The sequence below is a fragment of the Drosophila simulans genome, chromosome 2L (assembly GCF_016746395.2).
Source record: "Drosophila simulans strain w501 chromosome 2L, Prin_Dsim_3.1, whole genome shotgun sequence".
NCBI classification, from domain to species: domain Eukaryota; kingdom Metazoa; phylum Arthropoda; class Insecta; order Diptera; family Drosophilidae; genus Drosophila; species Drosophila simulans.
Window position 1 is genome coordinate 18,421,256 of NC_052520.2, and position 25,341 is coordinate 18,446,596.

The window sequence follows — 25,341 nt, forward strand, 5'->3', positions numbered from 1 at the left end:
AGATAGGAATTAGTTGTATTAAGAAAGAAATCGTTCTAACTTAAAAAAAAATGTTTAATGTAATCTTTGGTAAATTGCAAACACATAGGTAAATTAAAGGAGGCCAAATCGGAGAGTCTTCTATTGCATTTTGGAATTTCGGGACTTCCTTTCAGACCTTCTCTCAGAAAGCCTTTCAGATTTTCGTGCTATCTTATTTTCTGAAATCCTCGCGGACTTCCTCTCTGACTTTCTCTCGGACTTCCTTTCGGACTTTCTCTCGGAATTTCGAACCGACTTCCTGGACAATCGGCTTCGGGTGGAACCAAATATCTAAGCATATGTCATATTGTGGTAGTCAAAAACACCGAATCACTTCATATACATATATGTACTTACCCCCTGTTCCTGAGCTATTAAAGCCTGCACTTCTTCGATTCGCTGGAGGTACATGTCCTTCTGTTCTTTGTAGAACTTAATATCGTCCTTGACCTTTTGCAATGCAAGCCTTGATACGGTGCACGTGACCTCGGCGTTCTCCAAATCGGTATCAAGCCGCTCCTGCCACACTCTGACGCTTTCCCTAAGCTTTCCCACCTCTAGCGAGTATATGAGCTCGGAGGAATTACGCACCTTTTCATCCTGCAGTGAAATGACCTCCAGGTCATTTAGTTCCTTTCTCATCTTCTCCTCCCTTCCGTTTATCCGGTAGAGACGCTGATCCGTACAGCTTCTAATCCAGTTGATTTGGTACCGCATTTCAATCGGATCCTGAGCTGCGGACGGAGGTGAGTCTTCCAGATATGGCTCATAGTAAACCCACTCACCTGACTCGTCTTCAAAGGCTCCCATTGCCGATGAGTGACGCATTACTATGTTAAAGGCGCTACTTTGAGCAAAAAGCCTTGCGGTTAACGAACTGGATCTAATGCTCTCAAGATTTTCCTTAAGAGTACTGACCCAAGGTGCGTTAATGTTGTATTGGGCACTTCTGCAATTTAATGATATCAGATAGTGAGTACTCTTTATAATTTTGCAATTTAGGAACAGGCAAAATCATATGAATCATCCTTACCTTAACAACTCCATGCTCCCCTGACATAGATCCCTATCGTTGCGATAGTCATCTCTGATCTCGTGTATAAGAAGTTCGATCTGACCTAGGTCCTTGCAGAACTTGAGACAGTCAAGATCCTCCGCACTTCTCTCCCGATTGATGACGTCTAGATAGACCTGCTTGATGGACAAGCGCATCAGGAAGTCGTCCATCGACCAGCTAAACAGGTTGTAAGGGATATCCCCAGTGTCTCCAGGCCAGGGACTCGAAAAGAGGCGCAACTGCTTTAGCAGGCGAACCGACAGGAACTCGATGGCCGCCTTCTGGCATTTGAGGTTCAGGTCATTCATCATGGTACACCGGAGCTTAATGTTCTCCAAGATCTCTTCCTTCGTCTTCCGCAGACTTAATCTTTTGCGCTGACTCACCAACTGTCGCACCACCATAGCCTCTGCCCCCTTTTCGGGCCCCTGATCCGTGAGATCCTGTGATGACCTGAATTCCGAAGCGGCCCGGAATGTTGATCTGGGCCGCAGGGAACTGGCCCGAATTTCGTGCTCCCGGATGAATGTGCCAATGAATTCATCGCGGCATTGGGACGGATCGAGTTGCTCCGGCAATGGAAATTTAATCTCATATGGATCGGACTCAAACGTGGTTTCTACCTTCTTCTTATTTTCATCAGAATTTTTTCTCTTTTTGGAAACCATTTTTTTTTTTAAATTTTTTTGTTTTGTATTTTTTTTTTTTTTGTGTTTTATTCTGTTGAGTGTTGTGTTTCAAAGTGTCACATTTTCTGTAAAATCAATACAGCTACTGTATACTTTGAATACTTTATATAAAATTCTACTTTGATAGAATCAATTGACTCCAAAATATGTTTAATTCTCGTTCTTCAGCAGAAGAATTTATCAAGAAGAATTTCGTAGCTGGTTTTCAATTCTGCATTAATAAGAAGGATGAGCTGAAGCTTAGGAAGTATTTTATTGAAACCGTTGGTAAATTGTAAACATATATAAGTAAAATGGGCCGAAATAAAGGATATGCTATTCAATTTTAGAATTTGTGGATTTTCTTTGAGATTTTTCCGCCAACATCGTTTGGGATTTTCTTTCAGCTTTTACGTCAGACTTTCTTTCCGTCTTCATATCAGGCTTTATATCAGACTTGACTTCAGACTTCATTTCAGACTTCTTTTCAGACTTCCGTTTAGACTTCTTTTGAAAGTTCTTTGTAGCCTTTGGTACAGATTTCCTTAAAGACCCCCTCGACATTCGTTTTAAGGCGGCTAATTCCTAGTGACATTTCATCTGATGATGACTCCAAAATTCGATTTCTCTGCCAAGACTTACCCTTTCTTCGCGAATCATCCTTTCCTGATCTATGAGAGCTTGCACTTCTTCGATTCGCTGGAGATACATGTTCTTCTGTTCCATGTAAAACTTTAAATCGTCCTTAACCTTTTGCAGTGCAAGCCTTGATACGGTGCACATGACGTCGGCGTGTTCCAAATCGGTATCAAGTCGGTCCTGCCAATTTCTGATGCTTTCCCTAAGCTTTCCCACCTCCAACTCATACATGAGTCCGGAGGAATACTGCACCTTTTCATCCTGCACTGCTTGAACCTCCAGGTCATGTAGTTCTTTCTTTATCTCCACATTTCTTCCATTCATCCGGGTCAGACGCTGATCCGTACAGCTCCTAAACCAGTTGATTTGATATCGCGTTTCAATCGGGTTCATCGCTGCGGAAGAAGATGAGTTTTCCAAATATGGCTCATAGTAACCCCACTCACCTGATTTCCTTTCGAACACTATCATTGCCGATGAGTTACGACGTAACGACGTCAAGGAGCCACTTTGCTCATTGAGCATAGCGACTGACGCACTGGACGCCAGATTTTGGATGTTAGCATTAAGGCTCTTTACCCAAGGGGCATTTATGTGGTATTGTGCATTTCTGCAATGGATCACAAATGTCAATGTCGCACTACGTAACTACAAAGCTATCGTAATACCCTTACTTTAACAAACGAAGGCTGTTTTCGCAGAGGTCTACGTCGTCTCGAAAATCTCTTCTCATCTCTTGTATAAGGTGTTCGATTTCGCTGAGATCCTTGCAGAACTTTACGCAATCAAGATCCTTGACACTTCGCTCCCGATGGAGGACATCAAGGTACATCTGCTTCACGTCCAGTCGGAATAAGAAGTCATCCAACGACCAGCTGAACAGGTTGTTTGGGGTCTCCTCCAGTTCGCCTGGCCAGGGCATCGAGAAGAGTCGCAACTGTCTGAGCAGACGAACCGATAGGAACTCGATGGCCGCCTTTTGGATTTGGCGAATGAGATCTGCTATTATGGTGGACCTCAATCTTATGCTGGCTATAACTTCCTCCATTGTTCTCCTAACGGACGTTCTTTGGCGCTTTTTGGCCATCTGCAGCACCACCATAGCCTCGGCTTCCTTTACATCTGAGTCTTGAAGCTCCACTGGCCGCTTGACTGTCGAAGCGTCACGCATTGTAGATCTGACCACTAGTGAGGCCACTCGGGACTCGTGCTCCCTTATCAGATCCTTAAGAAACTCATCTCGGCACATTGATGGATCTTCTTGCTCCGGCAAGGGAAAAGGAATTTCCCAAGGGTCAAATTGCCCTCCTTCGAGAATCTCCAGGTTAACCACGCCAGGTACCACGTCATTCAAATGCTTTGTCTTTTTATGGGGCATTTTTCGAGTTTTTTTGTTTATTTTTGTTTTATGTTTTCTATTCTGAAGTATTTTTTGTGAGTATCATTTCTAGGGAGTAATATTAAAAGGTGCTCACATGCATATATGATGGTGAAATCTGAATACAACGCATTGAATGTCACACCACCGAGTTAATAACTTATATGTATAAAATTCAAATCCCCCGCCATCTAGTGTTGGCAAACGCAGCTGCGTAGCGAACAAATAAACAGCTGATTAGACAGTGGATAGAAGCAGCAGCTCTAGCCATTCGCATGTCGGCGTACCTGCACATTGCTTTGAATTTTTGAATGTGTTCGTTTATTGCTTTTACTCATTGTTTTTCGAGTGTTGTTTATTGTTTTAATCAAAGTTAGTTGCTCCGCTTGTCAGTTTACATAAGCAATCTCACAGGTGGGACTGAATCTAATCGGCTCTCCTCTGCCTGGCCAGTTTCCATCCGCAGCGCTCAGAGTTACTAAGTTTAGTTGACCACTTTTCCGATTCGGAGACACAGGTGCATTTTCCGTGACCAGGTAAATAAGCTTGTCTTAGTCTCTTGTTTGTGTATTCGGCGGCTTGTTTATGTGCTTGATTAGCAGTCAGCTGTGCATATTTGCGTCTCTCACATGCACACTATATTTGGCTTTTAATTACCCCCAGCTGCGCGTGTGTGTGTGTGTGCCAGAGTGGGAGCTTGTGGCCGTGTGTGTGTGAGCCCAGAAATCGTAGTTACGTACATCACTGCGTATGAGCAATAAACTGTAATTGAGTCAAGGTCAGCAATTGACACTTGATTGACAAACTTCGATAGCTACTCGCTTATGTACATTTAAATTCAATTATTATCGCCTCTCTCCGCCCAAATGTTTGCACATATTCCACCTGCCCTGCTTATCATCGATCGGTACGGGTTTGAAAACCTTTCCACTGACGTTTGAATTTATGACCTGAAAAATGTATTTGCTCTTCCCTCTTTCTGTCCATATTAGTGCCTCTAATCCCTGCGATCTGTTCGGTTTATGCGCCATATAATTGATGTGGTTTCCACTGGAGCGTTAACCAAAGCCGATCACGACTGACAGTTTGCTTTGCCGCGGTTGGGCAACCACTGTCCCTGTCCCCCTGATAAGCACCGAAATGTGTCGAAAATAAGGCTCGTCCACTGCACCATGGAGCTCACAATCAAAATGCAAACAGAGCCGGCTTTAAGCAATTAAGCAAATAGCCAAGTTAACACTGCAAGTGGCGACAGAAGCTCACACACTCACCCACATGGAACAAAACTCACGGGACTGAATCTTACGTAGGTACAGTCGAAACTCGCTAATCGAATACCGGCGAGGTATAAAGGCGACCCTCGCAAAAAAATACCCACTCTACAGAAATATTTCACTCAAACCTTAAATTTCCAACATAAAGAACCAAAAGGTTATATTTGAAATGAAAAAAGCATGTTTAATGCTTAAACTGACTAGCCTTAAAACACAATTTGTGATTAATTAGCTCTAGATTGGCTACAGTTAAAAGTTCGCCATAAGAACCTCAGAAAAATAACTAAAAATCATTGTAAAGGCTTTAAAATGAAAAGCTAGTAAAGATGATATATAAAAACTAAAGCTGTACTTTAAAAACTTTGCTCTTTAAAACTCGACCTTATTGTAAATTGTGTTTAACTTAAGATTGTCGATTATAGACGAGTCTTGACTGTACTTGAACGCACACAAACTGGCGAAAAAGATATGGAGAAGACGTCGACGAACTCGTTTCAATTGAGACGCAAACTGAAACACAATTCATTTCGCTGGAGAACGCGCAACCGAAAACATTTTCCACCTCTGCTCTTATTCGTCTTCTAATTGATATTTGATTACTCACGGTTTCTTGGCCTTTGGTCTTTTGCGTCTCCGATAGAGCCCCAAAAATAAAATGGAGCAGTGGAACAATGTGGAGCTGACGAACATGTCCAAAAAGTCGTACACCCTGAATCATGCCTACGATGCCGCCGAGAAGTTGAACAAGGAAAACACGGCCAAGTCCTCGAATGGCAATGGCACCAGTGCCGATGAATCAGCAGCTGCAGATGGCGATCTCCTCAAGCCCGGATCGGATGTGCGCCCAAAAGTGGAGCCCGAGGACGTGGAGAGCCTGCTGCGACGCCTCTACGGGATCACGATAAGCGAGGTTAAGGAAATCGTCGCCTACGACGATCGCAACTTCTTTGTCAAGGAGGATAGGTAAGCAAAGCGATGGCAGTATCTCGCTGACACCCTTTCCCAATCCAGCACCACATCCGGAGGTTTATCTCGTGTCAGGGAGTTCAGCGTAAGCATCTCATACAGCTGCAGTCAGAAAATTAGCACAGGCCATTTCAAACATCATAATATATCATTTAGATCAGGATTAGTCTTCGAGATAGTAAACACAATAATTCGTTGCATGGAATATTCCTCTTTTAAAGCATCAAAAACATATTTTCTGTGCTTTGACATGACTGCAATTTTTGCTGCTGTTCGTAGCACGACTGTGCAACACGAAAACAAATGATAATAAGCCGGAGAAATGCGGCGGGGTGTAGCATCTATTTATACCCAGTTTAATTAAAGTTGTTAGTCGCGGCAGTTGAGTGTGACGCAGTCGACAGTCACCTTGCCAGCATCGCAATTGCTATCTTGATGGATTCATGGCATTCAGCACTGATGTAGTCAGTTCAGGTCTTCACTTTAATAAATTAGATTAATCTACGGAACAAAAAGCTTACAGTCTAGAAGAGCCATCTATTTGAGGACAGGTTTCGTCTGGAAGCCAAACATGCTGAGCTTGGTTTGATTCTGGCTCACGGCACCCAGTTTTCCGTTCGTCCTAGATTTAGGAGTGCCCTTCTTGGCAGTGGAGGGTTTACTTAGCCCCACTCTTCGTTTGCTGGTTGGCAAAGAGTTCTGGCGTTGCAGGCTGGAGGATGAGGTAGATGATGCTCTTTGATCCGAGCTACAGCTGTCGTCCGATAGCAGAACGATGGCATCATTGTTGTTCCTGTCGGATTCCTGAGTGGGTTCTGAAGAGTTTTCCAAAAGTAAATCCAGTGACTTAATGCGAATAGTTGTGGAATTGGTATTGCCTTCAGTTGGTATTTGGGGTTGAGAATTGTTGGGATCTTCTTGGGATTCTAAAGGCGAAGGAACACACTTGTCTTGCGATTCCAAAAGAGAAGAGGCTGTGGTATCTGTATCTGTTTCACCGTCACTCATTTGTGAGCTACAACGTTGTCTTATTGGGTTCTTCCCTGGAATGTCTTTCCATTCGAGTCTTAGTTTCTTATGGCCTGAGTGAGAGCCCAGCTTCTGCTCGTCCATATCGTCATTTTCCGTATCTCTTGAGTGCTCCCTTTGAAGCCTTGTCTGTTCATCCTGCGAGGCGAAGAAGCGACTTCGCACCTGAACTTGTTCCTTGGCGAATATGCTTCTTTTAAGAGAATCAACCTTCTTTACATCAGCTTCTCCACCCATCGGAGTTGCCTTCTTCGGACTGAGCAAACGCAGCAAAGAGGCATTCTCACAAACCACCGGGGATCGCTGATTAGCTTCTTCCCCAGTCCTTTCCTTGGCAAATGGATTGTGCCGACTTTTGTGCACCGGCGACGGAGGAGGTGTACGTTCTTGATCTAGAGAATCTTCCCTGCTCGGACTTCTCCTCCTTTTGGCTTTAAAACTGTACATGTTAAACAACTGGGCCTCCGTTTGTTTAGCCTGTTCCAGTCGCTGATTAGCCTCGATTTCCTCGTTTACAGTTTTGCTCACGAAATCCACTTTTTTGAAGAACAAGGCACACGGATTTTCTTTCTTCGGCGTGTGAGTGTTTTCGCTTTGAAAATTCGTTTGCCAAATACTTTTGTGCTTGGATCGTTTCACGTTCTTCGGCGTTGGCCATGCCTTTTCCGGTGTCCAAGAGTCAAGTCGCTTCATAGTGAAGGGGTTCAAGTTGCCTAGGGCCAAGTGCAAAGCCTGCACGCTATCCTCCAGCAAGGTGCCAGCATTGCTGCAGTAGCGCTCATCAGTTTCGTAATCTTCTAGGGAACACAACCGCTGCATGCGACGCTCTAGCGGGTTGTATATAAACATGTGCCTGAAGGTGGCCTCAGCTTTCATGAAATTTTCAATATAGTCGTCATCTACCTGGATTAAAGGATTATTAGTCTTACAGTTCAGACCTAACTACAAGATAACTTACCTCAAGATTTCGCATATTGAGGTAACTTGGAATCTTTTTTAATGCTATTCGCATGTCTTCCTGTTCCGTTTTTAGTATAAATTTGCATGCCTTGGCCAGTCCGATGCCAGGCAGTGAGTCCAGGTAATCACAGCCGGATAGGATGCACATGCGCCGGAACTTGTCAAAGTGGTACTTCTCCTCCGTGCAGCCCATGGCCAGGTGAAGTTTTTCCGCCTCCACCAGCAGGCCGCTGCCATTGAGGTCCAGCTTAAATATGATGTTCTTGGCGCCAAAAAGCGTTAAGTCCGAGTCCTCGGTGATGATGTACTGGGCCACATCTGCTCTATTCAGCCAGGCCATTTGGGCATCGGCCTCGTAGGGCGCCACAATGCAGTCAACATTCCGGCTCCGGCATTCCCGGATCAACCGCAACGCCATGTCGTGGGTGACGTCCACGCAGCGTCGCATATGGGATCGCGCCTCCTCGATGCGACCCAATCGGAGGAGTTCCGCCGCCCGCTCTTTGCTCTGCTTCCTGGAGTCCCTTCTCCGCTTTTCGGTCAACGCCTTGGCCGGCAAGTGCTGCCCATCGAAGACCAGAATGGGCTTGATGTCGTAGGACAGCAGCATATTCACATACTTCAGGCAGTACTGGATATACACATCCGTATCCTCGCCGCGGGCCAACTTCTCCGCACAGCCGAAGACTCCCTTGTGTAGCCAGCAATATGTGTCCACGGCCACTGTGCTGCCGCGAATGTCTTTTAGATGCAGCTGCGAGGAGGCCTTGCCCACGAAGGGAATTAGGCCGGTAATGCCCATGGTTAGGACCAACAATAATAACACATAAAAAACGAAATAAACAATTAATAAAATTGCGGATCTTAGCGCCAAAATTGCCAATGCATCAGTGTGACCAAAGCGCGATGCTATAAAAAAAATTCGAATTGCCATTCACATGGGACGCATATGATTATCGTTATCCAACACTTGGATTTTAAAAATAATTCAATATTTCTAACAGATATTTTTTTGTATTTTTATGAATGTGGCGTTATGCCTAATTTTTTATTTACTTCTCAAGATAAGTAATTTCTTATTGAATACATTTCCGTATTGCAGCAATGTTAAGAACCCCCTCATTGTGACCCACTGTCCACACGGATACGTCCTGAAAATCCTCAACTCACTGGACTCTAAGAAAGAGGACTTCGTGGATGCCCAAAACCAGATGCTGCTTTACTTGGGTAAGAATTGCTAGCCAAATCATCAGCAAATTGACAATGCAATCGTATTAACTAGGAAAACACAGTGTGAAGTGCCCACGACCAGTAGCCAATGCAACAGGAAAGTATTACTCCGTGGAACGGCTGAATGGGAACTCGAATGTGGTGCGACTGCTAGAATTTATACCGGGAGAGATCTTCCACCAGGTGCCGGTGACGAAGCACCTGCTCTACCGCAGCGGCGAATACTTGGCCAGATTGGATCGAGCGCTCAAGAACTTCACCCACCAAGCTTATGAAACCCACAAGACCTTGTGGATGCTGCAGAGTGTTCCGGAGCTGAGGCAATTCCTGTACGTGGTGAAGGATCAGGAGCTGCGGCTTATCTGCGACGAGGTGATCGATGCCTTCGAAGCCAAGGTTCTGAGCCAACTGCCCTCCATGGAGCACCAGATCATCCATGGGGACTTCAACGAACAGAATATAGTGGTGGAGCAGGTGCCCAATCAAACTGAATACACCATTAAGGGAGTTATTGATTTCGGTGATACGAGCAAATCGCCACTGATCTTCGAAATTGGAATTGCCCTCACTTATATGATCCTGCAGGCCAACGATTTGGCCAATGGTGGCATATTTCTGTCCGGTTATACCAGTCTGAACCCCATTGAGAACTCCGAGCTGGCCCTTCTCAAGTACTGTGTGGCTGCCCGATTGGTTCAGAGCCTGGTAATGGGACTCTACACCCACACGCTGCATCCCACGAATGAGTACCTGCTGGTGACCCAGGAAAAGGGATGGAAGCTCCTCCAGAAGCTGTGGCGCGAGAGCTTGGGCGATATTGATGAGCTGTGGGCAAGCACTGGACACCAGTACTTGACGCAGAGCAATAAGTAATATAAACTTCCGATGGGCTTTTCCGATTTTAAAGGTATTTTAACTGATTTTCAATCCAGCTGTTGTGGTTGTTGAAGATTTCGTATGTTATGTTTTCCATTAGGTAACGAGAGTCAGATAAAATTGTCACAGCCAATATATAGAGTATAATTAAGCATTGTGTAAGATGTTAAATACATGTGCAATTAGCCCCTAAACAATTTGATATTGAGAGGATCGAAAACGAAAAGACATCTGAGGAAACCAGAAGCAATCGATACCAGGTCCTTGGAAAATCAAGTGAGGCCTGTTAAATAAACCCATTGTCAATTATTAGAATTTCATTTACATATCACCTGTGCACAATAAGTTGCAAGTCCAAGTATTGATTGCATTTCGTTGCTTTACAATTTACTTTATCCTGTATATTATTATCGTTATCTTTACAATAAAACTTGTTAAACAAATACAAATACATTGTATGTAGTACATTTATTCTTACAGTAGGTGAGTTTGTTTAGGGCTCTACAATGGTGGCAATTAATTTCGAATTGATTTTCAGTTGAAGCTTCAGTAAATTGAACTAATTAACGCTAATTACATTGAATGGTGTAAAATGGGTGTTGAACGAAGTTCCTCCACCCTCCGCTCATCCGCTCCTCCCTCTCCTGGACAATGTACATCGTATCGTATTCACTTTGTTACATTATAATTATCTCTATGCGTTTGGGTACAGTGCCTACTTAACGCTATATTACAAATAACCGACTTAACACCTACCGAAATGTACAAAAATAAGACGCCACTCGAAAGCGAGCTGGGGATTTGATATCTCCGGACGTTGGCAGGCTCCTTATCATTGCGACAGAAAGTCAAACAGAAGAAGTGTTAAACGAAACAATATTTAGCCAAAAATGCATGGTGCCCATAAGGCCAAACGGGTTGCAGCTTGGGAATCAGTTTTATATTTATTCTTCAAATCTTGTTTGCATCTTAACGGTCTCTCTTGTTCGATACAACATAAAACGAGTTTAAGGAAGTTAATATAATAAAACAATAGGTCGTCCAATGTATAATTTGATTACTCTAAGCAGACAACAACTCGCACTCAATTTTTACACAATCAAATTAAAAAAAAAAAGACAAATAGAGATATACCTGAGTAACTCTTTGCAACACACACGTTGTCTGCATTCGAGAATCGACAGATATAACACAGTATAAATATAGACAAAAAAAAAGTTTTAAGGGCTAGGAAAAAAAAAATATTTAAAAATATAAGTCTACGAATTTCATTGTTTTTCTCCAAAAAAATGCCCAATAAAACTTATGTGTATATCTTTCGTGTTCTTATCACTTTAGTGCGGGCGATTTTTAAGGTGATAAAGCTGAGATGAGTTATCGAATCTAACTAAGCGACTGGTTTGGATTACATGCTGTGTGGGACTAAGTAATTTACGTAGATTGGAAACAAGCAGGAGTGAAACTCTTCAATTGCAAGACGTTAACTAAAACTTATAATTTCCAGACCAGGCGACGAACATTTAGATTCATTTACATCTAATATCAGATCGAATTATTTATATTTCAAGGAAATAAATATAACAATTTAAGAGAAAAAAGTTTGAATAGGACAGCTCATTTTACTTGCCTTTTATGATTTCTCATCGCACAAGAAACGACAAAACTTTGACATACATTTATAGATTCTATAACAAAGAATTTCTAATGTCCCAGAATTCAGCGTTCCGATCATTTTATTACACAAATAAAGACGGACAGTTGAGGAACCATATATACAATAAACATCGTCTGCTCTGGATTATTTGACTTCCAGACGATCTGTGGGAATCGCTACTGTTAACTCTGGTGCTTTCACTTTACGCTTAAGAAATAATTAATGATTGAAAACTGAAAATCATTAGTATGGTAGACGCAACGACTTCCCCCCAACCGACAGTCTTCAGCTTAGCTCCAGTAGCAGATCCCCCAGGCGTTGCCTGGCTAACGATTCTTCTGGCGCTTGCGTCGCTTGGGAAATACGTAGGAGGAGTGGTTTTCTTGATGCCTCGCCTCGGCAGCAGTGGTGGGTATCTTTTTGCTTGCCAACGTTGCCACCGGCTCAGCCAGTGCCTTGGACCTGGCTATGGAGGTTGGCGCTTCGACTGCATCCACCCAAGGCACACCGAAATCATCCCGCGCCTCCATGTTGACCACGTTTTCGCCGAATGCCTGAACTGTCACCTCGTTGACGAATTGGATGGCCTCTATGTCCTCGGGCAGCGGGTAGAAAGTGGAGGCGCGCAGCGGATCCAGCGCAACCAACACCTCGTCTTGGTTCCGTCGCATCCTAAGCTGTTCAAGCCGTATCTGCTCCTTCATATAACGTGCATCCCGACACTTTCGATCGACCTCATCCTTCACATATTTCTGGTGCCGGCGCTCGAAGGTCGCATCGCTCAGTGGTTCTGTGTCAACTTTATCCGAACTGGGTGGCACTGGGACATCCCGCCACTTGGGTATCTCCAGACTAGGGTTATCCGCCAGCAGCTCGTCGGCCTCCTCCAGGAAGAACTCGTTGTCACAGTGGAACTCCTGATCCTCCCACGTTCTCGTGCTGTACGGAAACGTGGCAGTGCGGAATCTGGACTGCAGTTTTCCCGATCTCGCCGTTGCCTTGCTGTACGTATGCGGTGAACAGTTGTTTAGCGTTTTTCGGATAGTCGAAGTGGTGCTGCTAACACTGCTATTAGATTGAGGTGTCAGAGGAGTTGTTATTTGTTCAGCTGCCTTGGATTTCGATTTGGCCGCAGATATTTCCTGGTCCATTGAGGATGTAACCGCATGTTGTGGCGTTGAGCCAGGCGTTGGTGTCGTTGACGGCGTGGGCGCTGGGGTTATTGTTGTTGAGGATACTGGTGCACTGGGTGGTGGATATATTAGATTTGTGGCGACTCTCTCTCTTATTTTCTTGAGCGTAACCTGTGACTGATGGCTCTGGCTTAGAAGCTCCTTTTTTAAATGTTCCGCCAGTTTTCTTTTAACTGTTTCCACATCATCTATTTCATGATCTAGGCTCTGAGACGTTTCCGACGTGGTCTTTTTATCATTGACCATCACACTTTTAATGGTTTTCGTCTCGGGCGCCGAAACTGGATCTACGTTCTTCTGTTTTCGAATATCAGAAGGGGCGGAGGAGCCGGTTTTCATTTCAGGATGCATTTCATACTGCCTGATCTTAACCTGCAAACGCTGCGTTTTTACAGGATCCGTTTGCGTCTTGGTGGACTGATGGTTGGCTATTATTTTTTGAGCGGGAGCGTCTTTTATGTCAGCGGTGTTTGCCTTGGGCAACGTGCTTTCTCGAGAGGATGTTTTCGTAACAGAAGCTACCTTTGGGGCTACCGCATTCGTAAGGTGCTTAGGTGCATCCTCCGGCTGCTTTTTCAGAGTTTCTTTCTGTTCCTTACGAACATCCTCTTGTTGTTCCACGCGAACATCCTGCTGCCCATCCTGTCTCTGTTCCTCTTTGGGCTGGTCCTTCGGCTTTAGGTCCGACTTTGGAACTTCCAACTTATTCTTTATTGCTTTATGATCAACAGTGGCATCTTCCTGATGCGTCTGCTGCTTAGGTACTTCTGGGGGCTCGGGGACTGATTCATGTTCCTTATCCTTTTTTTTTAGACCCACCCAGCTCAGGATAATCGGCGCTTCTATTGCGTCCCCTGGTTCCATTGGGTCAGGCTTTAGTTGCAACATCTTTTCAGTTATCCAATTCTGGTTTCCCTTCATCCTTATCTCTGCCTGTGTCGAAGACTTCTGCTGGTGATTGGGAGTTGAATGGGCCGAAGGCGCACAGGTCTTCTCCTCCGTCGGGTCCAATTCCAAAAAGTAATTCTGAAAGAGTAAAGGATTGCTTGACATATTCTTTTGATTAAAAAATAACATTAAACATACCTGATTCTGCCAGAGCTCTTCTTCAGTTCTGGCGTTTACATTCGCATCGTTATCTATCCACTGATAATCATCCTCTTCACTGTCATCATCTTTATCACTATTCTCCTCATCTTCGTCATCCTCGTCATCGTCCTCTTCGATATGGCCGTTGGCATCCACGGACTGTCCATGCTCCTCCATATCAACCAGCTCTTCGGTGACCACTTCCATTTCAATTGATTCCAAAGCATCATGAAAGATATCGCCTCCAACGACTTCCTCGGTGTGCACTTCTTGCATTTGCAGATGATCTTCCTCGGCGACCAGCTGGTCCTCTTCCTGCGATAGTTGCTCCTTATGTGCCTCCATCTCGTGCTCCTCTACCACTTCCGTTTGGTCGTGGATGTGGTGCTCGAAATCCTGATTCATGCGCTGGAGAATAAAAGTGCTCACCTTTTTGCCGTTGAATTCACCGCGGCCTTTGCTCTCTGAGCGTTTACTGGCTGGTTGATTCGTTACCGCTCCAGCGTGCTGGTACACAGCCGAAGACTCCTCCATGTTGATACCCCTGGGAAGTGCATTAGCGAGTTGAGGCTGCGCATCTATCGTTTGTGTGCCCTGTTCCCGCTCCCGAAACACAGTTTGCGTCTCAGCATGGCAACGTATCAACTTCTGCTGCGGGGCAGCAGGTGGCAGTGAGGGATCATCGTCGTCGTCGTCATTGTCGTTCCTTCGCTGGTTCTTTCGCCGCAGCTGTTTGGATAGATCCTCGTTGGCGGCCTCCAGCTGGGCAACGGCCTGCTTTAATTCCATATTCTGCGCCATCACCACGCTCATCTTAGCGCTTTGGTCGTCCAGCTCCTTGTCCTTGGCCGCAATGCTGTCCGTCTGCTCCTGCATCAGCTTCAAGTGCAACACAATCATCCGCTTCAGGTTGTTGTTCTCCACGATGAGGGTGACCATATCGGCACCGGCACCCACAGATCCGCCGGACGAAGGAGGAGCCATGGCCCCGCCACCATGCTCAGCCAGAGGAGCAGGCGGCGGAGGCAAAGGCTTTCGGTAGTTGTTATTACCCCCGCCATGTCCTCCACGATCATAGCCATATTGCTGGCGCACATAGCTCTTCCCGGGATGCTGATGCAGATGCTGCGTCTGATTCGGGTGGCCGTGCAGATGCCTTTGGTGGCCACGCGACGGGTTGTGGTGATAGGGCGAGTAGTTGGCCCGCTGTTTGAGCGGCCACTTGAATCGCTTGTCCATGGCGGTCGAATTGAATCCCGTGCCGTCGGTCCTACGATCTCATAATTCTCCAAATGTTTTTGTTTTGTTTTGGTTTTGTTTGCGTCGCTTGGGGTGCACACAATCTTCTTCAGCTGATACGCCGTACAGTGCGTAGAATCCCGATTACAATTCCCACCACACTTAATTTTCCTTGCTCGCCCTCGCAAAAGAACCGCTCTTTTCTTGGCCAGAATCTAATGGATTTATCGTTTTACCCGTGACGTTCTTATCGCACGTGGTGACCGCATTTAGACATCGGTTTTTCGGTTCGTGTTTGAACGTTCTTTCACCGCTTTTTCCACAATTGTCCGCAGAATGTAAACTCGCCCCGAAAATGCTCTTAAAAGTATGGCGTTTTGCTGGCGTTGCCACTTTTCGGCGAACCGCAGAGTTGATTTTGGGCATAGAGATGGTAGTTTGCCGCGATGGAAGGTTGAGCACGACAAGCACGAAGTGAAAATATTTTGCACGAAACTGTACTTGAGTTGCATATAACAGCTGAATATATGTATTTTAACGCAACTTTACTACTTTCAATTCAAAAAATTCATTTCATTAAGCGACCTCAAAACAATAGCAACCATGGCCATGAAATGTAATAATTAAATTTAATTTTTAAGTGCTATGAGTAATTGGAGTAAATAGAAGAAAATGAAGCTAGCTAATAATGTTTTTATTTTATAACATTGCCAACTCCTCTTATAAGTAAATTAATAAATTTAATTAAATATTTCAATAGAAATTATAAGAGTTCCGATCAAATGACCAATAAATTGAACAACTACAATCTATAGATGAATTACTTTCTTTGTATAATGGTATAAATAAAATATTATAACAAAAATTCGTGACTTTGTCGCATAGTGACTGCAAAACGTGTCACGCTGCCATCTCTTATGTCTGTTGCCACCAATGCAAAAGCCGGGTTGGCTGTAAGAACGACTCTTGGTTTCACCCACAAATGAAAATATGTCTAAGCAAATCAAAATAGCCTTCGGGAAAGCCCAAATAGTTATGTAATCGGAAAATTAAAAGAACAAAGAGCTGTTCAGTTGGCAGCCCCCTGTGGCTTATGCAAGCGTCTCCTGTGAATGGTAGATAGAGAAGAAGAAGATAAATTGGCGGCAAAATTTTGTTAGATTGTTTATTTGGTATTTAAGTTTTGGCCACTAGTTCCATGGCATCCCTGTTCGGAGATGATGGTGTGGATGACCTATTCAATGACAACATTCCGACGGACCCGGATCAGCTGCCCAGCGATGGCGAAGGCGAAAAGCTGTTTGCGGACGACGAGGACAACGGCGAAGAACCTGGTAGCCAGGATGGTCAGATAGTGGAGCCTAAGAAGCGAGCTGTACGAAATCCCCGACCGCGACTCACTGTGGAAACACTTCGAGGTCCTCGTGGCATCCAGACCATCGAAGATTATTTTAAGGATATCAAGTTCAAGGGCAAGGGTTACGAGAAAACCGATCTCGACGAGGTGCTCCGCCGCCTGCAGCACTGGGGCCATCGTATGTATCCCACCTACACATTTGACGATGTGCTTAACAATATCGAACGGCTGGGCAAAAAGAAACCCCTCCAAGTGCACATGGCGCGATATCGACTAGGTCAGCTGGAGCAGATGCGCGCCCACGAAGCGGAAGCTCTCGAGGAGGCGCAGGATGAGCAACAGGAAGGTGCCGGCGAGGAACCCTTTGATGAGTTCGACGCCCTGCTAGGTGAACAGATTGCCATGTCCAGACTGGCGCCTCGCAGCCCGCACCAAAGGAAAACGCCCACTGCTTCCAGTAACAGCACGCTGGTTACTCCCTCATTCTCCCGCGGCAATGCTGTGATGTCCACGCCGTACTCCGGTGTGAATGCGACCTTCGACGGAACTGGAGCTCCTGTGGCTCCGGCCTTCGATCGGAATGGAGCTCCGTTGGCATCGATGGACATCAGCGACTATGGTCAGCCGCTGCCTCCCTCACAGCCTCCCACGCCGGCGGCTAAGAAATTATCGAACGAACAGATGGCCAGGATTGCGGAAAACCGCAGACTGGCGCAGGAGCGACTTAAGGCCAAGCAGCAGCAGGAGAACGCAAGTAAAAGTTAGTGTATGGCGAACTATTTATGATATAAGAACGCATATTTTTAAAAGTATAATTTATAAAAATAAATGAATAAGCTACGTTGAAAGTTAATCGGCGGTACAAAATTTCTAAATTTTTACTCTAGTTTTTCTCTACTTTGATCGGTGATGAATATCGGGAGTTGCTCGCTTTAAATATATCCTTAACCTTATTAAAACCATTCGCTTTAGTGTTACACATGTATATTTATTGAAACATTTTAGTCTGAGACCGAGAATAATAAGTTAGGATTCGGGTGTAAAAAACTATATGGAGTGCTAGAGTATTTACAAAGAGTAATGGTCATGATGGTGAGGGCTCGTGTAGAAAATACTTCACAAGTCTTTAAAGACTAGTCGGGATACTATTAAGGTACTGGTGTTTAGTGGGACTTGGCCCATTCTAAGTGCTAAATCTGAGGGCGACTCTGGGCAGCGATTCGAACAGACCCTTGGCTCCCTTCAACAGAGCAGCCACGATCTTGACAAGCACGACATCTTGACTCGAAGTGCTTTGTGACTGGCCATCCTGATCCTTGGGATCTGATCGTTCCTTAATGGCCTCGCGGATTACGTGCAATAATCTCTGATACAGAAACGATTGCCGGTAAATGGGCTTGGAGAGACTCAAGTGATCATCCTTCAGCAGATAGAAGTCCCCGAAATCTATCTTAGAGGACTCTTCAGTGACAATGCGCAGCGGGAACTTGAACGACGTCAACATGGTGGGGGAGCCTTCAGCTACACTGACCACTTTTACATGGCGCAGCAGCGTGTGCAAGCACCCCATAAAGCGGCGGTGCATCTCCAGCAGCTTCGGCGAGTTCTCTTCCATCTCCTTGACCTCAATTGATGGAGACAGTATCATCTGCATGTGCTGCTTCCACTTGGCAATTGGTGAGCCCCGGTGTGGGGTTCCCAAAAATACAATGCCTTTAGTATTCTTGGCCAGCTGTTGGACCTTCGGCTCTTGGGAGTCCAGGGATTTCAGCAGTATCAGCTTGGTCAGCAGGCCGCCCATGGAATGTCCTATCCACACGATCGGACGATCGTTGCCCACATCCGACGCCGAGATCCTGTCGAGCAGTGTGTTAGCTCTCACATCAATGTGACCCTGACCCTTTTCACAAGGACAGTATTTCGTAAAATTGGCCGACCACTCTGTGACTGCTGATGTGTAATCTATGCCGAGAATTCTGGAATCTGGATAATCATCTGGCAGCCATTCCATGGGCCAGCAGTTGGTGTACTCCTCACTTGTGTCCTGGTTCCGCCATTCGGTTCCGCACACACTAAATTTTCCTTCGCACTCCTCGTTGGCATTTAGGGGAACATCGGGGTGGACCACTTCCCAATCCGAGTCCAACTCGGCTTCGTTTCTCAGTGTTTCCACGAACTCCTTGGTGGCAGCATCGCTGATGTTCAGACGCTGTTCCTCCACTTTTTTGCTAGCTTTCAAGACAGGATCTACAGTTGGAAATAAATTTTGAATTAGTCAAAAACAAATTGTAATATGATTACTATCATTTACCTTTGATTGTTTCTGTCTTTTGGTTGCCATTGACATTTTTGACCGCCTCGCCGGGTTTTTGTTTGCCTCCATTAAGTCTCTTCTGCTCGCCCACCAGAAATACGTCGTCTGTTTCGCTGGTGTAGAATGCGTTTTTTCCGTAGAGACCCAGCTCAGTGGGCTTCCTATCTCGCTGACGCCAGGTGATAAAAACGCCTCCCAGCAATCCGTGGACGAAAACAATGTCTGCCTTTGGCTTCCTGCGGGTGCGAACTCGCGGATGCAGGGGATAGACATTTGGTGGATACGTGCACTGGTTCGGATCGTCGTGATCCAGATTGGCCATAGTCTTAGCCGAGATCACCTGCAGGCGGAGATCGGGACATTGTTGCCACTCGGCCAGAGCGCCCACCCAGCCGGACGTAAAGAAATGTTCCACGGCATCGGACACCAGGGACATATTGGCCAACACTTTGCACAGAGTCGATAAGGTCTCGTTGTCGTCGTTAAATATCTTTCGTAGCTCCATGAGATGCACGAGGCCTCCATCCCTCATAAGTCTGGCGGAGACCTCGGGATCCTTTGTGATGTGGTGCAGGAACGAGATGATTTCTTTCAGTAAATCCGTGTCAGCTGTGGAAAGAACTATTGTCTGCTCCTGGGTCAAGTATTCGTGAATGTCCTCCTGCAGGAAAACAAGATTGATTTAGTATCATGCTAAATGTGGTTATTAGGTTCAGCTTACAATGGGATCCTGTTCGGGAAAGTATTTGCTGAAGAAGTGGTCTACGCATGCCATGGGTCGCAGGCGGGCCAGCATTACGTGGAGTTCCGAGAGGAGCATCTTGGGATTCTTGATGCACCCACGTCGGGGAACGGGCATGAACCAGCGCGTGTCGGCATTGCAACGGGCCAAGGAGACAGCCGTGCGGGCATCGCAGATTTGGGCCAGATGACGGAAGTCCCAGTCTTTCAAGTGATCCATGCAGATGAGCTGCTGGACCGCCTTGAGGCGTTCCGGCTGGCTGCCAGTTTGGGCGATATTGAGCAGTCGCCAGGCCACCGAGTGCTTAGCCGCCTTCCACCATTTCCCAATCGGGTTGATGATCACGCTGATCCACTTCTTCTCGTCCTCCTCCTTCTGCTTTAGCTTTCGCATGGACTCGCGGTAGATGTGGTACTTGATGTAGATGTACTCGGCACGCCGTTTGTCCGGCTCCGGCGATTTCTTGTCCACATATTGGGAAAGGAACCGGCGGACCTGGGGCGACTCGTACAGCAAGAAACCAGCACTGAAAAAAAAGTAATGCTATATATTTTAAATATTCTGTTATGGTTTACAATATTGTTCTACTCGTTTTTTTATTCAACAAATAAGTTCTTAATATTTCCATATAAAAATTTCAACTTTTATAAATCTTCGAATCAATAATTTAGAAAGTTAACCCATTTGATTTAAGTTCTTGATTTCTTATCACTCTTAACTTCCGTTTGATTGTTTTTATTTTTTTTAGATTATTTTGACCTTAAATAACAACAACACCTTTAGCTGCCAACTATTTGTTATTGAGATAAACGCGAGATAAACAACAACAAAAGTGAATCCAAAGACTAGTTTGTTTATTTTTAAAAAGTGGGCGCGTCACCTCGGATTGCAAAAACAACTACCTACTTATCCCATTGTTCGTATTTGAAAACACGCGCCAAGTGCAAAATTACAAAACAAACAATAAGAATAGCACTATTATCACTTCTGATAAGCAGAACTATAAATTCGCGGGGGGCACTAACATTAAAAACTGCGCACTTCAATGGCGCCATGCTAGTTTTGGTACCTATTTTTTTTTTCAGTGTTTCCCTATTTTTTTTGTGGGGGCCTTGAACAGCTGTGAACGCACACGCTGAAGAAGAAGAAGAAGTAGAGGCGAGCCAAAAACAATAACACAAACAAACTTCACCAGCTTGCTATCTCACTTTTACAAAATCGTACGTTATGTTTTGATCGTGTTTCGCCAAGAAAAAAAGAGTCTGTATATGAACCGCATGATTAAGACCACGAAAATACCCTTTGAAACGTAAAAATACTGTTTATGAAAATAGGTTTTGTCAGTTCTAACTGGTCTTAAGTCTAGTAAAATGTCTGATAAATTACGGTTATTTGCTAGAGTGAAATGAGATCAATTTATTACTGTAATTTTAAGGTCAAGTGCAATTCTTAATCAAAATGCTATCAACATATTATCAACTTCCACTTAAAATCACCCCACCGAAAACCCTTTTTTTTGTAACCAGTTTTCCGCTAATGCCTGATTATTCACCGCGCCATTTGCTGTAAACAAATGACGTCACCGGTGCGACAACACCCATTTAGTATAGGGAATGCGGAAAACAAGATCTGTTGTTGTTGTTGTTTACCCGATATATGCATATAGTATACACAGATCGTACGACTGATCGGTGCCATGTGGCGCCATGTAAAATGGGGCAAAAATAAAATGAAAACGTGTGCAGACGAGCCCCCTAAATCGTAGTAATCCCTGTAAAAGTTGTGAGTCATCGGGATGTTTGTTTCTAAATTCCCTATTTTCACGGCAAACAAAGAAAATTTGTTATACGAAATTATAGTCTTTTTAGTAGGTCAATTTAATAAGATTTGGAAATTGATTAGTTAAAAACACTAGTCAATACTTGCTACGCGAATTATTACATTTTTTAATTAAAAATTGAGGAGCATGTAAAGAGAGCTACTTCTTATCTTCTGTGTACTGCGACCTGTAGCAGCTGCTTGAGAAATGGGTTTGTTGTGGTTTTCTCGGTTGACATGGCGTGAATTACTTACGCAGTAATGAGGCCAACTCCTCCAAGGCCCAATAACTTCGGATGACGGCGCAGCTTGGTCTTGAGATCCTCCAATGACATTGCCTGCTTTCTAATGGTTTTGTTTCAAGTGTTTCTTTGTTTTTCAGTGTAGCACTAGGCACACACACCAACGGGATTCACTCTGCAGTCGACTGCCAAAAGTTTGCTCAGTTTTTCACACTTTAAATTTAGACGATTGTATCACACACGCTGGCCCCTGCAAATGATAGCACTAGGGACTGTTTAGCTTTGTGGCTGTCACTGGGACTGCTTATAGTTTGTTTTGTTGCTTGCTTTTGCTTGTCTGCTGAGCTGTTATTGCTGGCGAATTTATCAGGACTTTCGTTTTTATAAACTAGCCGTTGGTGTGACCGTGCGCGTCTGTCAGCTGTTGCCATTCGCAGCGAGGCAATTGCAGCTGATGGAAATCAGATGTGGGTGGTGGGAAGCTCATGGACAGGTGTATATGACGTTGCGGGGGGGCCGACTTAGCACGAATTATTTTCACTAGAATATTTTTATTTTTCTAAACAAACACTGCTTAGATTAACTGTCCATTTCACACAACGCTGACAAACTGTAACTTTGCAGCATTAAATCAAATATTTAGTATGACCGAATATGGTATGGTGAAAATAATTCACCACAGCCAGCATTCACCGGGAAACGCACCCATTGCACAGCTGACTGATAACACAATCGGAAGGGGAGAATTTCATTTTGGGGTATATTTATTTTGGGCCAAAATAAGTTGCTAGCATTTGATTGAAGCAGCTCCAGCTCCATTGGCTTGTTTGTAAAATGTCCTAGAGTTCGCTACCCAACGCCGCGTTCATTGGTTCGTTCAAGTTCAGTTGCGCTAGCCGCTAGTTCGATGGCTTTTCGCGGACTCCCCGCCTGAGACAGACAGCCAAGGTAACTAACTAAGAAGCGCTGGTTGCGGGTGCTAGTGGAGCCAGGTGGGTGGAGCTTTGCTGCTGGAGCCTCTGAAAAGCAGACAGCCCAGCCAGTCCCGGATAGGCCATAAGTCATAATTTCCAGACGACGCACAACTACCAAAGAGCCAGACACGCACAGCAAAGATGAAAATTCATTTTCGGGAACAGTATGGAAGGAAGGGGGAGGAAATCCTCTATGTGACGCCAGCAGGTGAGCAAATCGATCAAACCAACAAGCCAAAACATGGCAGGCGAAAATTCAGTAGCCATACTGGCACTAAGAAACTTAGGAAACAACATTGGAACTGTTCAAGCTTCAATTTCTAACATTTAATAATCTTGTTTATTATTATTATTATTTTTGTTTGGAATTATGGCGTTTTACTTGCATTACCCTATCTTTTTTATAGCATATCGGCTATTAAGACAAGCTTTTGTTCATTGACACTGTTTCTCTTTGCTTTGTTGTTAATTTATTTAGGTAAATGTAAATGTAAATGTATGAATATATTCTGAAACGATTAGGTTGGCGGTATATATACTTAATTACTAATTTGTTTTCCCAACTCCAGATCAGAGCAACATTGTGCGTGTGCCGCTGCGTGGGGATAAGCTGGTCATCCAGGAGAAGTTCTTGCTGTTTCGCGTTCTGCAGAAGGTCTTCCTGCCCAAGGGCTATCCGGATAGTGTGAGCGAGGACTACGCGGCATACCAGATCTGGGACACGGCCCAGGCATTCTGCAGCACCATCTGCGGCACACTGTGCACACACGCCATCTTGAAGGGCATCGGCGTGGGCAGCGAGAACATCAATGCCTTTTCCGCAACAGCAACTTGGATCTTGAAGGAGGGCAGTGGTCACGTGGGTCGCATAGTGTTCGCATGGTGGCAGGGCTCCCAGTTGGATGTGGACTCAAAGAAATGGCGCCTGCGTGCGGATTTTCTGAACGATCTGGCCATGGGCATCGAGATCTACGTGCTTCCCAAGTATCCACATTTCAGCACCCAAATCCTGTGCTGCTCGACCCTGCTGAAGGCGATTGTGGGCGTTGCCGGAGGTGCCACTAGATCGGCATTGACCCAGCATCATGCCTTGAGGGGCAACCTGGCGGATGTGGCATCCAAGGACAGTTCGCAGGAAACGTGTGTGAATCTGGTTGCCTCCTTTGTGGGCCTGTATCTCCTCTCCCTGATCAAGAGTCAGGCGGTCCTGTACACCATATTCTACGTAGTGGTCAGCCTGCATCTGTATGCCAATCTGAAAGCGGTACGGGCGGTATGCTTGCGAAGCTTTAACGAGTCGCGCTATTTGATCGCCCTCGAGGAGTTTTTCAGGTCGTCAAGGATGCTCAGTCCGCAGCAGGTTGGTACATCGTTGATCTTGTCGAAAAATATGGTTTTGTTCAGCGATGGCTTATTTTTTCTAGGTGAACGCCATGGAGCGGGTGACTGTTGGCCAAACGGTTTCTGTGTCACTGAACATAAAGCTCGGACTGAGCGTTAAAAATCTGATTGACGAGTACAAGAGCAGCAGTGTTATTGAGAACATAGTGTCCTCCTTCGATCCCCACGAGCACTTCATCATCGCACAGACCAAAAAGTGTCTGGGTGTATATCTGCACTTTGAAACGCGCCCGCAAGATGTGCTGAAGGCGTACTTCTTTGCGGTGTCCTATTTGCAGGACAGGAATCAGATTAAGGAGAAATACTGGGACATACAGACGAAGTGGCAGGAGTTTTTGGCGCTGGCGCAGCAAGAGGGTAGGGATAAATTGAATCCATTTGTACTATTTGTGCTATAGCCCTAATTAATTTTTCTATGTATTATAGGTTGGCTAATCCATCAGCATTTGCTGCTGGTGGACGAATACCGCTTGGACTGGAAGGTGTAGGAGGATGGTGACTTTGATTGCTAGATTTTGACCTTAGTTGCTTGCTTTGACCTGAAGAATTGATTTCATTGGACTTCATTATCATTCTCACATATCTCACATGGCTACCATAGAGCGAAAACATTGATATTAACTAAGTGCTATTGATATTTACCTAGAATTAGCTTTGTGAATCTCGTTCGCACTTGAACATCTTCCAACTAACTCTGCCTTAGCACAAAGTAATGTTTGTAACCGATATTTGATAAGCTAATTTAGCCCTGCTTTTACCCATGAATTTATCGGAAGACATTGTTTCAATTACTAGCTGCTACTAGGACTAAAGGAGACACAAAAGAAAATCAAGAATCTATTTTGTAAGGACTTATTGTAAGTATGCACTTCGATATTTCGAGAGCATACAATACATTTTTAGATTTTAGTCATGAAGAATCTCACAACGAACTACGGAAAACCAGTTTCAATTGCATTCTGAGCAAAAAATGTACAAAGTTTTAAGCTTTTTTTTTAATGCTAAATGTGCAATAGTAAGTTAATTATTAGCTTCGAATATCTACGGAATAAGTTGGCGTCCATTTTTGCTTAACTAAAATGCTTTTCAATGAATGCAATACATGAATTGTGTGCATACCGTCTCACCACGCAAATGATTTTAACAAAACAAATAAAAGTAACCAATTTTAAGGAAAAAATATATATATATCACATTTTTTAACAATAAACATTTTAAAA

At 44.7% G+C, this 25,341-nt stretch overlaps 8 protein-coding genes across 13 annotated transcripts; 3 read left to right on the forward strand and 5 right to left on the reverse strand.

Annotated features, from left to right (window-relative positions):
* Positions 1 to 33: 33 nt before the first annotated feature.
* LOC6732695 lies at positions 34 to 1,842 on the reverse strand. Of its 2 annotated transcripts, XM_016178122.3 has the most exons (4): positions 1,055 to 1,839; positions 807 to 970; positions 379 to 755; positions 34 to 312 (listed from the first exon to the last, which is right to left on the reverse strand). In XM_016178122.3, the coding sequence occupies exons 1-4, from the start codon at positions 1,744 to 1,746 to the stop codon at positions 121 to 123; spliced, it is 1,425 nt and encodes a 474-aa protein (XP_016025431.1). In that variant the 5' UTR covers positions 1,747 to 1,839; the 3' UTR covers positions 34 to 120. The 2 variants fall into 2 exon arrangements, with proteins under 2 accessions (XP_016025431.1, XP_039147145.1); XM_039291211.2 differs by lacking the exon at positions 34 to 312 and having other exon boundaries at positions 608 to 750; positions 1,055 to 1,842.
* Positions 1,843 to 2,001: 159 nt separating this feature from the next.
* Positions 2,002 to 3,848, reverse strand: LOC6732696. Its single transcript, XM_016178121.3, has 4 exons — positions 3,060 to 3,848; positions 2,832 to 2,995; positions 2,389 to 2,780; positions 2,002 to 2,331 (listed from the first exon to the last, which is right to left on the reverse strand). The coding sequence occupies exons 1-4, from the start codon at positions 3,761 to 3,763 to the stop codon at positions 2,083 to 2,085; spliced, it is 1,509 nt and encodes a 502-aa protein (XP_016025432.1). The 5' UTR covers positions 3,764 to 3,848; the 3' UTR covers positions 2,002 to 2,082.
* A 94-nt stretch (positions 3,849 to 3,942) lies between these two features.
* LOC6732697 (hydroxylysine kinase) lies at positions 3,943 to 10,547 on the forward strand. Of its 4 annotated transcripts, none has more exons than XM_039291213.2 (5): positions 3,943 to 4,299; positions 4,756 to 5,069; positions 5,678 to 6,000; positions 9,095 to 9,219; positions 9,275 to 10,547. In XM_039291213.2, exons 3-5 carry the CDS (start codon positions 5,693 to 5,695, stop codon positions 10,093 to 10,095), a joined length of 1,254 nt encoding a protein of 417 aa, XP_039147147.1. In that variant the 5' UTR covers positions 3,943 to 4,299; positions 4,756 to 5,069; positions 5,678 to 5,692; the 3' UTR covers positions 10,096 to 10,547. The 4 variants fall into 4 exon arrangements, with proteins under 4 accessions (XP_039147147.1, XP_016025433.1, XP_016025434.1 ...); XM_016180344.3 differs by lacking the exon at positions 4,756 to 5,069 and having other exon boundaries at positions 9,275 to 10,129; positions 10,199 to 10,547; XM_016180345.3 differs by lacking the exon at positions 4,756 to 5,069.
* On the reverse strand, positions 6,466 to 8,939 carry LOC6732698 (exonuclease 1). Its single transcript, XM_002079776.4, has 2 exons — positions 7,991 to 8,939; positions 6,466 to 7,935 (listed from the first exon to the last, which is right to left on the reverse strand). Exons 1-2 carry the CDS (start codon positions 8,924 to 8,926, stop codon positions 6,541 to 6,543), a joined length of 2,331 nt encoding a protein of 776 aa, XP_002079812.2. The 5' UTR covers positions 8,927 to 8,939; the 3' UTR covers positions 6,466 to 6,540.
* Positions 10,548 to 11,023: 476 nt separating the features above from the next.
* On the reverse strand, positions 11,024 to 15,690 carry LOC6732700 (protein male-specific lethal-1). Its single transcript, XM_002079778.3, has 2 exons — positions 14,032 to 15,690; positions 11,024 to 13,971 (listed from the first exon to the last, which is right to left on the reverse strand). Exons 1-2 carry the CDS (start codon positions 15,271 to 15,273, stop codon positions 12,079 to 12,081), a joined length of 3,135 nt encoding a protein of 1,044 aa, XP_002079814.1. The 5' UTR covers positions 15,274 to 15,690; the 3' UTR covers positions 11,024 to 12,078.
* Positions 15,691 to 16,190: 500 nt separating this feature from the next.
* On the forward strand, positions 16,191 to 17,483 carry LOC27207958 (protein TIPIN homolog). The gene has a single exon (XM_016183583.3). It carries the CDS (start codon positions 16,472 to 16,474, stop codon positions 17,393 to 17,395), a length of 924 nt encoding a protein of 307 aa, XP_016025437.1. The 5' UTR covers positions 16,191 to 16,471; the 3' UTR covers positions 17,396 to 17,483.
* A 114-nt stretch (positions 17,484 to 17,597) lies between these two features.
* On the reverse strand, positions 17,598 to 22,268 carry LOC6732703 (protein SERAC1). Its single transcript, XM_016178120.3, has 4 exons — positions 21,760 to 22,268; positions 19,666 to 20,212; positions 18,942 to 19,605; positions 17,598 to 18,877 (listed from the first exon to the last, which is right to left on the reverse strand). The coding sequence occupies exons 1-4, from the start codon at positions 21,837 to 21,839 to the stop codon at positions 17,814 to 17,816; spliced, it is 2,355 nt and encodes a 784-aa protein (XP_016025438.1). The 5' UTR covers positions 21,840 to 22,268; the 3' UTR covers positions 17,598 to 17,813.
* Positions 22,269 to 22,423: 155 nt separating this feature from the next.
* LOC6732704 (RUS family member 1) lies at positions 22,424 to 25,303 on the forward strand. 2 transcript variants are annotated; one of them, XR_001600013.2, is made up of 5 exons: positions 22,424 to 22,928; positions 23,290 to 24,080; positions 24,145 to 24,478; positions 24,548 to 24,978; positions 25,032 to 25,303. XR_001600013.2 is itself a non-coding variant. In XM_002079782.3 (4 exons), exons 1-4 carry the CDS (start codon positions 22,862 to 22,864, stop codon positions 24,607 to 24,609), a joined length of 1,254 nt encoding a protein of 417 aa, XP_002079818.1. In that variant the 5' UTR covers positions 22,424 to 22,861; the 3' UTR covers positions 24,610 to 25,303. The 2 variants fall into 2 exon arrangements, 1 of the variants encoding a protein (XP_002079818.1); XM_002079782.3 differs by having other exon boundaries at positions 24,548 to 25,303.
* Positions 25,304 to 25,341: the final 38 nt, after the last annotated feature.

What these genes read in the sequence shown, in the direction of transcription:
- LOC6732695 (XM_016178122.3), bottom strand. Translation starts at nt 1,746, where the DNA reads ATGGTTTCCAAAAAGAGAAAAAATTCTGATGAAAATAAGAAGAAGGTA. An exon ending in AGCCTTTGAAGACGAGTCAG is followed by an intron (nt 756 to 806) that starts GTGAGTGGGTTT and finishes CTCCGTCCGCAG; the next exon opens with CTCAGGATCCGATTGAAATG. An exon ending in TAATAGCTCAGGAACAGGGG is followed by an intron (nt 313 to 378) that starts GTAAGTACATAT and finishes ACATATGCTTAG; the next exon opens with ATATTTGGTTCCACCCGAAG.
- LOC6732697 (XM_039291213.2), top strand. Translation starts at nt 5,693, where the DNA reads ATGGAGCAGTGGAACAATGTGGAGCTGACGAACATGTCCAAAAAGTCG. An exon ending in TTCTTTGTCAAGGAGGATAG is followed by an intron (nt 6,001 to 9,094) that starts GTAAGCAAAGCG and finishes TCCGTATTGCAG; the next exon opens with CAATGTTAAGAACCCCCTCA. An exon ending in CCAGATGCTGCTTTACTTGG is followed by an intron (nt 9,220 to 9,274) that starts GTAAGAATTGCT and finishes CGTATTAACTAG; the next exon opens with GAAAACACAGTGTGAAGTGC.
- LOC6732700 (XM_002079778.3), bottom strand. Translation starts at nt 15,273, where the DNA reads ATGGACAAGCGATTCAAGTGGCCGCTCAAACAGCGGGCCAACTACTCG. An exon ending in AAGAGCTCTGGCAGAATCAG is followed by an intron (nt 13,972 to 14,031) that starts GTATGTTTAATG and finishes TTACTCTTTCAG; the next exon opens with AATTACTTTTTGGAATTGGA.
- LOC6732698 (XM_002079776.4), bottom strand. Translation starts at nt 8,926, where the DNA reads ATGGCAATTCGAATTTTTTTTATAGCATCGCGCTTTGGTCACACTGAT. An exon ending in TCAATATGCGAAATCTTGAG is followed by an intron (nt 7,936 to 7,990) that starts GTAAGTTATCTT and finishes CCTTTAATCCAG; the next exon opens with GTAGATGACGACTATATTGA.
- LOC27207958 (XM_016183583.3), top strand. Translation starts at nt 16,472, where the DNA reads ATGGCATCCCTGTTCGGAGATGATGGTGTGGATGACCTATTCAATGAC.
- LOC6732696 (XM_016178121.3), bottom strand. Translation starts at nt 3,763, where the DNA reads ATGCCCCATAAAAAGACAAAGCATTTGAATGACGTGGTACCTGGCGTG. An exon ending in AGTGTTCGAAAGGAAATCAG is followed by an intron (nt 2,781 to 2,831) that starts GTGAGTGGGGTT and finishes CTTCTTCCGCAG; the next exon opens with CGATGAACCCGATTGAAACG. An exon ending in GGATGATTCGCGAAGAAAGG is followed by an intron (nt 2,332 to 2,388) that starts GTAAGTCTTGGC and finishes AAATGTCACTAG; the next exon opens with GAATTAGCCGCCTTAAAACG.
- LOC6732704 (XM_002079782.3), top strand. Translation starts at nt 22,862, where the DNA reads ATGAAAATTCATTTTCGGGAACAGTATGGAAGGAAGGGGGAGGAAATC. An exon ending in CCTCTATGTGACGCCAGCAG is followed by an intron (nt 22,929 to 23,289) that starts GTGAGCAAATCG and finishes TCCCAACTCCAG; the next exon opens with ATCAGAGCAACATTGTGCGT. An exon ending in GGCGCTGGCGCAGCAAGAGG is followed by an intron (nt 24,479 to 24,547) that starts GTAGGGATAAAT and finishes TATGTATTATAG; the next exon opens with GTTGGCTAATCCATCAGCAT.
- LOC6732703 (XM_016178120.3), bottom strand. Translation starts at nt 21,839, where the DNA reads ATGTCATTGGAGGATCTCAAGACCAAGCTGCGCCGTCATCCGAAGTTA. An exon ending in GGAGTTGGCCTCATTACTGC is followed by an intron (nt 20,213 to 21,759) that starts GTAAGTAATTCA and finishes CTTTTTTTTCAG; the next exon opens with TGCTGGTTTCTTGCTGTACG. An exon ending in AAAGACAGAAACAATCAAAG is followed by an intron (nt 18,878 to 18,941) that starts GTAAATGATAGT and finishes TTCCAACTGTAG; the next exon opens with ATCCTGTCTTGAAAGCTAGC.